Source organism: Aquarana catesbeiana, linkage group LG01 (assembly GCF_042186555.1).
Source record: "Aquarana catesbeiana isolate 2022-GZ linkage group LG01, ASM4218655v1, whole genome shotgun sequence".
NCBI lineage: Eukaryota > Metazoa > Chordata > Amphibia > Anura > Ranidae > Aquarana > Aquarana catesbeiana.
Genome location: NC_133324.1, coordinates 602,218,489 through 602,231,409, shown reverse-complemented (window position 1 = coordinate 602,231,409; position 12,921 = coordinate 602,218,489). Strand labels below are relative to the sequence as shown.

General features: G+C 40.5%; 1 protein-coding gene across 1 annotated transcript in view; it reads right to left on the bottom strand.

Annotated features, from left to right (window-relative positions):
* The window catches only part of TMPRSS9 (transmembrane serine protease 9), a 210,944-nt gene that overhangs the window by 84,848 nt on the left and 113,175 nt on the right, over positions 1 to 12,921 (bottom strand). Inside the window, exons 3-6 of the mRNA XM_073598864.1 lie at positions 8,952 to 9,109; positions 6,685 to 6,812; positions 2,627 to 2,694; positions 1,119 to 1,291 (exon numbers count right to left, since the gene is read on the bottom strand). Of these exons, the coding sequence (XP_073454965.1) occupies positions 1,119 to 1,291; positions 2,627 to 2,694; positions 6,685 to 6,812; positions 8,952 to 9,096 (514 nt within the window). The 5' untranslated portion in view covers positions 9,097 to 9,109. The remainder of the gene's footprint in view (positions 1 to 1,118; positions 1,292 to 2,626; positions 2,695 to 6,684; positions 6,813 to 8,951; positions 9,110 to 12,921) is intronic.

The following is a 12,921-nucleotide window of genomic DNA, read 5'->3' as shown; positions in this document are numbered from 1 at the left end:
TGCCCCAGGTCTTTCAAAGTACTAGTAACAACCCTGCAAACAATGTATTTTGTTTGTTTTACCAGGAAACATGCTATGTACAATATATTCTATAATTTTGATCCAGTTTACAGATATATCTTTTCCCACATGTATATTATCTTGCATACCTTTTCCCAGAAGCTTCAGTATTTGCAGACAAAAATATCTTGCTAGCACGTGGCTTATATATAGTGTTGAGAGAATTATATAGGCTAATGTTGGTGTCTCTGAAAATGCCAGCTGGTTGGCTGTCATTTCTTTATAGCTTCAGTATTTTTTCAGTATCAGTTCTGAACAATCACGCAGATCGAGAGTTCTGCCTTTACCCATAGTTACAGGTGAGGAATTCAAAAAGTATTGAAGCAGGAACTGGGATTGCCAGAAGCAGGTCAGCAATGCCGTCTACATATTTCTCTTATACATGTTTCCTTTATTATTCTAACACAAAGTAATGTGCACTAACCAACAGAAATAAGCTATTAATAGATATTAATAAAAGCTGATTGATTAGACATGTTTGAAACTTCTCAATGCTTCCAATGATTGCATTGTGCTGCCTCATAAATCTAGTACTGGAAAGAAAATAAAAACCTTAGATCATGAATAAAACATTACTTTGGTTTATGTAGAACTCTTTTTGGGGCATTTTGTTTTAATCACTTCCATGTACTTAAAGTATAGGTACTGCCAAAACTTTTTTTCGATATGGATAGAGTAGGGAAGGTTTAAACCCCCAGTCAGTTTATCCGTTAATGTCTATGTCCCATTGAGAACATTTCCCTTCACTTTCTGTCTCGATGATGCAGATAGCAGGGAAAGGAAATCTCTACAAATCGAGGGGAATTCCGCTCTTTGACAGTTGTCACCCATTAACAGATTTACCCACACCTCTTGTTTTGGTGACAACTCTGAAATTTTAAATTTCTCATCACTTCCTGTCTCGGTGATAATGGTCACCAGGGTACACAACAATAAAGACCTGATAGATGGGGACCTAACCCTTCCCTACTTTATCCAAAACTAAAAAAAGTTTTTGATATACAGAAATGTAAATGTTAAAATTTATTGTTGATGTTCTACTTTTTACATTACAATACCTGCAAGCATAGCGGATGTTATATTGCCATAAATATATACTGGTATAGGGTGTGCACTTAGGGATAAAGACAATCCCTGTCTAAGAATGTCCTCAATTTTCTCTGTATCCTTCGTGTTGTCAGAAGACAAAAAGTGCATCTTCAAATGTGCGATGATGCCTTCATTCCCCCTGCTGTGGAAACATTAAAAATGTATTTAAAATTTCCAATATACAGTACAATGCAACACAATACAATGTCTGCCACTTTTTATTTTTAAGTAAATATTGCATTCTCTGGTTGTTTGTGCGACACTTAAAAGTCTAAATTAAAGTTGGCACTTTACCCTATGCATTCATTTGAATTGACTTGAGTCTAGGAGGGCCTGTCTACCTAGTGTTTTGGCCTCATATGTAGTGCCTAATAAGAAAGATTCGGATGTTTGGATGGAAGTCCAAACTCATGAATGATAACCTTCCTTCACTACTTAGAAGGTCCCTGACCCTGGGTAAGCATGTTTATATCAGATTTGTAATGAAAACAATCCCACCAAACTTGATGAAAGAAGACAAGTAACTTGGAACCTCTCCAGCACAAGCCAGATTAGTGTGGTCAGATCTGATGGATACAAGCAGGCTTAGCTAACATGTGTGTATAGTTACATTCCTTAATTGCTGAATTTACTGAGGACACAAGACCAATGCTAAAATCTCATACTCAGGTTCATATTTTAGTATCATATGAAACTATGTTTCTGATTCCACTAAAGATATGGGAAAATCATTGAAGTCAGGGGATGAGAAGAGTTTAGATGAAGAATAAGATTCACATAGTAGGATGCGCTAAGTGAGAATAAGATCACTTGGCTATTTGAAAAAATGTACTCCTTTAGTAGCTCCCCACCAATAACTTTGTAGCCAATGCCCTTAAAATTTTCTAGAACAGTGACAACTATGATAATTATATCTCTGATACAATATGAATTTATTTACATGTTCTATTTGTAATGGTTTACCTATTTTGGTATTTAGCCTTATGTTTAGTTATTCTGTAATATTAATGCAAAAGAACAGGACAAAGACTTCCTTCCTTACTGAATAATCTTGATTTCATTTTAATAATAGGGCAGTGTGATGTGCAGTCACTGTGTGCAGTAATCCATTACAACCAGATTTCACCTTTTGTTTCTCATTTAATCATTGTAAATTAAATCTTATTTGTTACTATGGATTGTTGTAGTTTCCACTGCCTCATTTAATAAACTGTTTAAATGTCTTCACTATATCCCTTTTAAGTCATTTGGTGCTACATATTTCTCAACACATGTAAATTTAAATGTGTACATTTTTAAACTTGTAAATTAAATTTTTACAATTTAAGTTAGTAAATTTAAGTTTCTATTCATGTTCTTAATATTGCTAGATACAGTATGTCCATTTGCCTGGAGTATACAATCAGGACTGCTTAGTATTGAAAACACCATCAAAGATAACAGATATCAGATATTAATGGCAAAGATTTTTACATACCTGTAGTGTAAAACCGTAAATCCAGTATAACTATCTTCTATAACAGTACCTTTGAAACTGGATTTCAACTACAACAAAATGCATATTACTAATTACTACTATGATCAAGAATAGAAACTCTAAAAGAAACGCTAAGAAAAGTTGATGATTCCAGTGTGATATAACAGACTACATCGGATGAATATGAACAAAAACAAAATATTGAGACAATTAGGAAGACAGTGCCAGAATAATAGTTTCTGTTCAGATTCATTTTATTTGTAGTGCAAACAAAAAAATGTGTTTCAAGGGCTGCCAAACTAGTGAATGGAAGCAGTCTACAGCATAAGTCAAAATTTCTTCTCAGAAAATCTTATGCCCTGCACACACGATCGCACATTCCGACAACAAAATCCATCGGATTTTTTCCGACGGACATTGGCTCAAACTTGTCTTGCATACACAGGGTCACACAAAGTTGGTCGGAAATTCCGAAGAACGCGATGACGTACAACATGTTACAACGAACCGAGAAAAATGAAGTTCAATAGCCAGTGCTGCTCTTCTGCTTGATTCTGAGCATACGTGGCACTTTGTGTGTCGGAATTGTCTACACACGATCGGAATTTACGCGAATGGATTTTGTTGTCGGAAAATTTTAGAGCAAGCTCTCAAACTTTGTGTGTCGGAAATTCCAATGGAAAAAGTCCGATGGAGCCCACACACGGTCGGAATTTCCAACAACAAGCTCCGATTGCACATTTTCCGTCGGAAAGTCCGATCATGTGTACAGGGCATTGATTTCCATCTAGATTGTATCCATGTCTGAATCTCTAAGCACTGATAAAAAGGGGCAATTGGAACAACCCACATTTCACGAAATATTTACTGATTGTAGCAACAAATAAAACTGATCTGGAGAGAAACTGTTTCTCTTCTTTATAGATTCAGTCGTGTTACTACAAAAACCTAGATATGGTTCATGTATATCAGAGAGCAGGACATGGAGACATTCCCATTAGTAAACATGCATTTAAACCCTAACAATGAGCATCTCATATTTGCTACCTTTTGGTTTATTAAATATACCACTGAAAATGTTTTGTTGTATTAGTTCGATAAGTATAAATACGTGTGATCATGTCAGGAACTTGGGGGGCTGTCCAGTGTCATGTGGACACTTTCTGTGCTGTCTGTCTTGGGACTATAGAATACATAGTGTTCGTTTTGTGAAGCAGGTTTTAGGCCGTTTTGCAGAAACACACTACAGTTCATTTAACATGGTTTCCTTTTAATGTAGTTCACATCTGTGCATTTTATGGAAAGAGCCAGGGACTTTTTTCTGGTTTTTGGTTCCATAGACTTCTATGGATCAAAAGCGTGTATTGAAAAACGCAAAATGCACCTGCAATATGCAAACTGCAACCTGCATAGGTGTGAATTTAGCAAAGGACAACAGGGCAGAGCTGACACCACACAGTCCACAAAAATGCTGTGTATTATCAGCCAACAGTATCTAGATGTGGAGTATACAGTATCTCACAAAAGTGAGTACACCCCTCACATTTTTGTAAATATTTTATTCTATCTTTTCATGTGACAACACTGAAGAAATGACACTTTACTAGAATGTAAAGTAGTGAGTGTACAGCTTGTATAACAGTGTAAATTTGCTGTCCCCTCAAAATAACTCAACACACAGCCATTAATGTCTAAACCGCTGGCAACAAAAGTGAGTACACCCCTAAGTGAAAATGTCTGAATTGGGCCTAATTAGCAATTTTCCCTCCCCGGTGTCACGTGACTCATTAGTTTTACAAGGTCTCAGCTGTGAATGGGGAGCAGGTGTGTTAAATTTGGTGTTATCACTCTCACTCTCTCATACTGGTCACTGGAAGTTCAACATGGCACCTCATGGCAAAAAACTCTGAGGATCTGAAAAAAACAATTGTTGCTCTACATAAAGATGGCCTAGGCTACAAGAAGATTGCCAAGACCCTGAAACTGAGCTGTAGCACAGTGACCAAGACCATACAGCGGTTTAACAGGACAGGTTCCACTCACAACAGGCCTCGCCATGGTCGACCAAAGAAGTTGAGTGCACATGCTCAATGTCATATCCAGAGGTTGTCTTTGGGAAATAGACGTATGAGTGCTGCCAGCATTGCTGCAGACATTGAAGGGGTGGGGGGGTCAGCCTTTCAGTGCTCAGACCAAAGGCCGAACACTGCATCAAATTGGTCTACATGGCTGTCATCCCAGAAGGAAGCCTCTTCTAAAGATGATGCACAAGAAAGCCTGCAAACAGTTTGCTGAAGACAAACAGATTACTGAAACCATGTCCTGTGGTCTGATGAGACCAAGATAAACTTTTTTGGTTCCGATGGTATCAAGCGTGTGTGGGAGGAACCAGGTGAGGAGTACAAAAGACAAGTGTGTCTTGCCTACAGTCAAGCATGGTGGTGGGAGTGTCATGGTCTGGGGCTGCATGAATGCTGCCGGCACTGGGGAGCTACAGTTCATTGAGAGAACCATGAATGCCAACATGTACTGTGACATACTGAAACAGAGCATGATCCCCTCCCTGCGGAGACTGGGCCACAGGGCAGTATTTCAACATAACGACCCCAAACACACCTCCAAGATGACCATTGCCTTGCTAAAGAAGTTGAGGGTAAAGGTGATGGACTGGTCAAGCATGTCTCCAAACCTAAACCCTATTGAGTATCTGTGGGGCATCCTCAAATGGAAGGTGGAGGAGCACAAGATTTCTAATATCCACCAGCTCTGTGATGTCGTCATGGAGGAGTGGAAGAGGACTCCAGGGGCAACCTGTGAAGCTCTGGTGAACTACATGCCCAAGAGGGTTAAGGCAGTGCTGGAAAATAATGGTGGCCACACAAAATATTGACACTTTGGGCCCAATTTAGACATTTTCACTTAGGGGTGTACTCACTTATGTTGCTAGCGGTTTAGACATTAATGGCTGTGTGTTGAGCTATTTTGAGAGGACATCAAATTTACACTGTTATACAAGCTGTACACTCACTACTTTACATTGTAGCAAAGTGTCATTTCTTCAGTGTTGTCGCATGAAAAGATATAATAAAATATTTACAAAAATGTGAGGGGTGTACTCACTTTTGTGATATACTGTATGTCCGGCAGATCAACAGATATTTTTCTTTACTTGCAGGGTCTTTAAGGGGATAAAACATGTGAAAATGTGCATGCATTTTATTGCATATATTTTTTGTTTTATTTTGCCATACACTATATTCCACCTAACTAGGTAAAATAGCAAAAAGATCTAGTGCTCCTCACCTCGATACTATATATATTTCAGTAAACACCTGAAGAATAAAAGCTTTTGTTGCAGAATTAAAGCAGAGTTCCACCCAAAAGTGGAACTCCTGCTTTAAGCACTCTTCGCCCCCTTACATGCCACATTTGGCATGTAATTTTTTTGGGGGGTGGGGGGGGGTGGGTGTAGTTTTGAGAGGGACTTCCTATTCCACTTCCTACTTCTGACTACAAGCTGCCTAGGCGACTCCTCCTCTCCCCCTAGGCGGCCCCTCCCTCTTGGCAATCTTCTGGGAAACATCACAGGTTCCAGAAGATTGCCGGTCTACTCTGAGAGTGCATCGCGCCTTGCGCATGCGCAGTGCGCCTCGCGTATGCGCAGTGGGTGCCCGGCCGTGAAGCCGCAAGCTGTCATGGCCGGGTGCCCACAGTTTCAATGGAGGCGCCACGGAGAGGAGGGGGAGAGGAGCGAGGCTCCGTGTAGCTGCATCGCTGGACCGTGGGGCAGGTGAGAGTCTGTTTATTAAAAGTCAGCAGCTACGGAAATCTGCTTTAATCTTTTATGGACTGTACAAAACTAGTGTGGTGCTCTCATCTTTCAATTTTGCAACTCCTCTGAGGGTCCAGCAGGACACCATGGACACCATGGCTGTTGGTAAGCAGCCTCTAGGACTGCATACCAAGTGTCGCATCACAACAAACCACCGCAAGGTTCAACGTTCCTATACCAAAAAGTAAACACATGACGACAATAGCATAACCGAAGTATTACTTACCAGTCTCTGTAAAGTAGATGTTATTGATCTGTAGTACATAGAGGTACTGTTTTGTAAACTGGAATCATATTGAAGACCTTGTAATTCCAAAGTATGTACCAAAGTGAGGCTTTGTGTTGATAAATACACTAAAGGTAAAAAGAAAAAAAAAAACAGCGGCAGCCAATAAGCTAAAAGCAGAATATTTTTTTTTTTCACATCATGTCTGTAGGTTATACAGTAAATTAGAAGAACCACTGTTTTATTTGGTTTATTTGTTTTTTATTGCTGTCTGTTGGAAAAATCAGCAATCTCTATTTGTCCTAGTGACTACTGTTACTGGGAAAGACGTTAATAGGGAATCCAAAATTTTACGATTGTCATCAGAACAGGAGGTGAGAGAAAATAGGACCACTTGTTCCAGTGACAACTGTCAGTGGGATTTCCCTCACTTTTAAGAGACTGCCACTTTCTTTGTCATGTTTCTGGGAAAAGTGAAAAGAACTCTGTCCAGCAAGACACATACAGGACACAGTAAAAAGAATGATAGGGGTTTTAATCTTTCCATACTCCATCTAGATCAAAAAATGGATATAGATGCACTTTAACCACTTCAATACAGGGCATTTTCACCCTCTTCCTGCCCAGGCCAATTTTCAGTTTTCAGTGCTGTCGCACTTTGAATGACAATTATGCGGTCATACAACACTGCACCCAAATTAAATTTTTATCTTTTTTTCCCCCACAAATAGAGTTTTCTTTTGGTGGTATTTGATCACCTCTGCGGTTTTTATTTTTTGCGCTATAAACAAAAGAAGAGTGACAAGTTTGAAAAAAACACAATATTTTTTACTTTTTGCTATAATAAATATCCCAATTTAAAAAACAAAAAAACAAATTTCTTCCTCAGTTTAGGCCTATATGTATTCTTCTACATATTTTTGGTAAAAAAAAAAATCACAATAAGCGTATATTGATTGGTTTGCGCAAAAGCTATAGCATCTACAAAATAGGGGATAGTTTTATGGCATTTTTATTATTATTATTATTATTTATTTTTTTTTACTAGTAATGGCGGTGATCTGCGATTTTTATCGTGACTGCGACATTGCGGAAGACACATTGGACACTTTTGACACTATTTTGGGTCCATTCACATTTATACAACGATCCGTGCTATAATAATGCATTGATTACTGTATAAATGTCACCGGCAGGGAAGGGATTAACACTAGGGGGTGATCAAGGGGTTAAATGTGTTTCCTAGGGAGTGATTCTAACTGTAGGGGGAGGGGACTCACAAGGGGAGGAGACCGATCAGTGTTCCTCTGTACCGGGAACACATGATCGGTCTCCTCTCATCTGACAGGACGGGAATCTGTGTGTTTACACACACAGATCCACGGTCCTGCTCTGTTATCGAGCAATCACGGGTACCCGGCGGACATCGCAGCCGCCGGGCACGCGCACAGGCTCCCGAGTGACGGCTGGGAAGCCCAGGACGTCATGGACGTCATATGACGCCCGCCCAAGATGGGAGATCCCTCCTGCCGACGTCATTTGACTATGGGCGGGATGTCAAGTGGTTAAAGTGGTTCTAAAGTCTCAAGGTTTTTTACCTTAAGGTACAAAAACCCTTCTTTTCTGCAGGATCCCCCTTAGCCCCCCTTTATTCTTACCTGAGCTCAATACGATTCAGTGACATGCATGAGAGCAGTGGCTCTCGTTGCTGTCTCCCTCTTCATTGGGCAGATTGATAGTGGGAGCCAATTGCTCCTGTCATTCAAATGCTGTGACAAGGGAGCAGGGGGGCGGGGCCGAGTTGCCCAGTCTGTGTCAGTAGACGCAGACAGGGCAACTCGGGAGGGAGCCCGCACGGGTTGCTCGATGGAAAGAGGCTTACCATGGGGCCACTCGTAAAAGAGGAGGGGGGGCCTGGAGCACCGGTGGGGGATCCCACAAAAGGAGGATTGGGGCTGCTCTGTGCAAAACTATTACACAGAGCAGGTAAGTATAACATGTTTGTTATTTTAATTTTTTTTTTTAATGAAGGTTTAAGGATGGGGGGGAATAGTGAGACAGACCACAAAGTCTGCCAAGAAGAAGAACATAAAGCATGCAGTGGTACAATGACAAAACCAAGAAAAGAAAAAATCTGAAAATGTTTTTGTTTTGGATGTTTGATTTGAAACTATAAATCCTACTGTCTATTACTTTTTAACTTAACATCATTTATAAGCATTTGAATAATATAGTCAGTATCCAAGTGTTGACTTGTAATAACTTACTTATTAATAATCCTGTGATGATACTGATGGCTGTGCCTCCAAGAAGTACAGAGGCTAATGTCCACTTGCAGTATGATGTGTGTATATACTTCGCCTTGTCCATGTGCGGCACAGGCTCCGTACCCACACACTGCTGTCCTGCCATTGTAACAAAAGAGCTGTAGACAGTAAACAAGGATCAGGGCAACTATTGCTTGAACAAACACCATAAAATGTTCATGGATACACTGTATGTATTTTGATAAACAATAGTGAGCAAACCTTTCCTACGTGGTATTCTATGGGACCAAGCCACACTGTAAATCGCACCAAAGCAGTGCAGGAACCTTTTCCGAAATTGAATCGCACAGTCACACTGACTAGAACAGGCACCATTGAAAATAATGTGATTTTCCTAGTCATGAGACTCTGACTCAATTTGCATCAGAAAACACACCAGTGGGAACCAGCAATTATATTCAGTACACACAAATTAATGGTAAACATACAGTACATAAGAGACATTTTCCAGTCTGGTAGCTGATATACATATACCGATATACAGTACAAAGCAGACGCAAAGACACAGAAAAGGAGTAGAATATACAGTATGAAACAGAACAGAGTATAGAATTTTTCTTTAATTTTTTCCTTACTTTTTTCTTTAATTTCTCACTTTGGCTATCTCTGGTCACTTGTGTGTAGATTTGAGCTGAAAGGGATAGGGACTGCTGAGAGGAGTCACAGGACTCTCTGCATAATAAAGTAAATGAAGCCATCTCTTGTTTCTCTGAGGGCTTTTAAAGGTGGACTGCAAAGTCAAATGTTAGCTCCTCAGCTTGGTGTGTGGCACCTTGACCAATTTCAGGAGGGGGTGTTGGCTCTTTATCTTCTTAAACCCATGAGCATATCATTTTCAAGTCTTTTGCCACGTACACACGAGTGGACTTTACGGCAGACTTTGCCCTGCGGACTTTGACGGACTTTACGACGGACTTTCTGAATGAACGGACTTGCCTACACACAATCCACCAAAGTCTGTCGAATTCGTACGTGATAACGTACGACCGGACTAAAATAAGGAAGTTCATAGCCAATAGCTGCCCTAGCGTGGCTTTTTGTCCGTCAAACTAGCATACAGACGAGCGGACTTTTCGAGTTCGACGGATAGATTTAAAACATGTTTCAAATCTAAGTCCGTCCAACTTTTGAGAAAACAAAGTCCGCTGGAGCCCACACACGATCGAATTGTCCGACAAAATCCGGTACGCCGGACCAAGTCTGCCGTAAAGTCCGCTCGTGTGTACACGGCACTAGATATCCCTCCTCATATTGTGGGAGACATACCCAAACACATTATTACAAACTAGGGAATGGTAAAAACAAGAATGTGTTTTTCAAAGAAGAGTTCAAGCTGCCATTTTTTCAATGAAGAGTTGAAAATTAAAGCAATATATATATATATTTTTTTTAGGTACTTCAGTGTTGCTTATCTTAGAAAACTGACTTCACAAGCTTAGGCTATTAACCGCTTCAGCCCCGGAAGAATTTACCCCCTTCCTGACCAGAGCACTTTTTGCGATTCGGCACTGCGTCGATTTAACTGACAATTGCACGGTCGTGCGACGTGGCACCTAAACAAAATTGACATCCTTTTTTTCCCACAAATAGAGCTTTCTTTTGGTGGTATTTGGTCACCTCTGCAGTTTTTATTTTTTGTGCTATAAACAAAAAAGAGCGACAATTTTGAAGAAAAAGCAATATTTTTTACTTTTTGCTATAATAAACATCCCATGCCCCTGTTGAAGACCCTCTTGGTCGAAACGCGTCTGGCGATCTCCCCTTCCTTACGCTGCTTAGATTTTATTTCAATTGTGATCACTTTTATCCTTTTTTTGTATGGTATTTTTAGAAATAAAAATCCCTGGTTTACCTGTACTATGCAGAAGATTTTTATTTTCTATTTGCATATTACCCCGATGCAAGAAACTGCCTTCCAGTAGCCCTACTTCCATCACGGGGTCTGGATCAAATCTGTCCCCAGCTTCTCCTTGGAACACATCCTGGAGGTCTATTTGCTGATATCCAGTTGGCGGCCCTTCCTGATGTTTCTTCACCCCACCAGAGAAGTCGAGAAGTGAGACAGAGGTTCCACCGTTCCGGATATCGTTTTCCAGCCTAGGTTTGGCTCCATGCACCATTGACTCCATGTCATATGACAGTGGAGTCCACGTCATCTGGTAAGAGTACCCATCTTATCTTACTTCCTGATGTTTTCATTCTGATGCCCCATATCGAGATGTTGGTTTACAGCTATGGAAGTTCTGTACCCCGTTGTTGACTCACAGTCACAGATCCACACCGTGCACCATTGACTTTATTTTCTAGTCTCACATCATTTTTTGGTCCATACCAGTTCCTCTTATTAATTTGAGTTTGGAATCATCCATTTACCATATGTGGACACTTTATACTGTGTTTGTTCATTTCATTTCACTTATGGTTTTTGCACATATGCTTTACTGTTCAGTACAGCATCTCTTACTTAATTGTTTCACTACACCCTAACTTCCTAATATTTCTTAGCGCTGCATTTTTTTTCCCAGTTACCAGTTATTGTTTGATACAATGTATGCAGCTGCTGGCTCACATATATTTTATTTTTGCTATTAGAGCGCAGTGTTTTCATATTCTCTTGTATAATAAATATCCCCCACAAATATATAAAAAAACTAATTTTTTCCTCAGTTTAGGCTGATATGTATTCTTCTACATATTTTTGGTAAAAAAAATTGCAATAAGCGTATATTGATTGGTTTGCACAAAAGTTATAGCATCTACAAAATAGGGGATAGATTTATGGCATTTTTATTATTAATTTTTTTTTTAATCGATTTTTATCGTGACTGCGACATTATGGCAGACACATCGGACACTTTTGACACTATTTTGGGACCATTGTCATTTATACAGTGATCAGTGCTATAAAAAATGCACTGATTACTGTGTAAATGACACTGGCAGGGAAGAGGTTAAACACTAGGTGGTGATCAAGGGGTTAAGTGTGTCCTAGGGAGTGATTCTAACTGTGTGGGGGGGTGGGCTTCCACTCACATGACAGCGACCACTGCTCCCGGTGACAGGGAGCAGTGATCTCTGTCATGTCACTAGGCAGAACGGGGAAAGGGCTTGTTTACATAGGCATCTCCCCGTTCGGCGGCTCCGTGACATGATCGCCGGGACACCGGCGGACATCAAGTCCACGGGTCCCGCGGACACATTCATGATGTACCCCACCAATTAAAGGGGACGTACAGGTACACCCATTTGCCCACCGCTGCCATTGTGCCGACGTATATCGACGTGCAGAGGTCGGCAAGTGGTTAAAGGATACGTTCACTTTTTGTAACATGTCACATGTTACATTCATATTCAGGGTGTAACATGTAACATGTTACAGATGCACCGGCCCCCCGCAACCCCCGATCCCCCACCCACTGTCACAATTTAAATAAAACATGGCCAGGCGAGACCCCCCCCATCCCTGAGTCGCTGTCACAATTTAATTAAAACATGGCCATGCGGGGCTCCAGCCGCCCGGCCATGTCGTTCGTTCGCAGAGTTCTGTGAATGTGAAGACTACAACTACCAACAGCCTTTGCGGCTTGTAGTTCTCAATGAATTACCATGGTGCTGCTGAGCACTCTGGTAGTTCATTGATTCTTCCTGTTAGTGTGAAAATGCTTTTATGGGTAGATTGCGTACACTGACAGTCTGTAGGAGTCCTGCATGGCACCCGCGATCTGCTGATTGCAATGTGCTATGCTTTCTAGGCTACAAAAAAAAAGTCGTAAATGCACATTTTTCCACCCGCAAAAAAGTGTACATTTATTATTATTATTATTTTTTGTGAGCTTATCCTTTAAAAACTAAACATAAAAAAAGCCAGCTGGTGCTTCACATATATTCAGCTGTTTTTGCAATATGATAC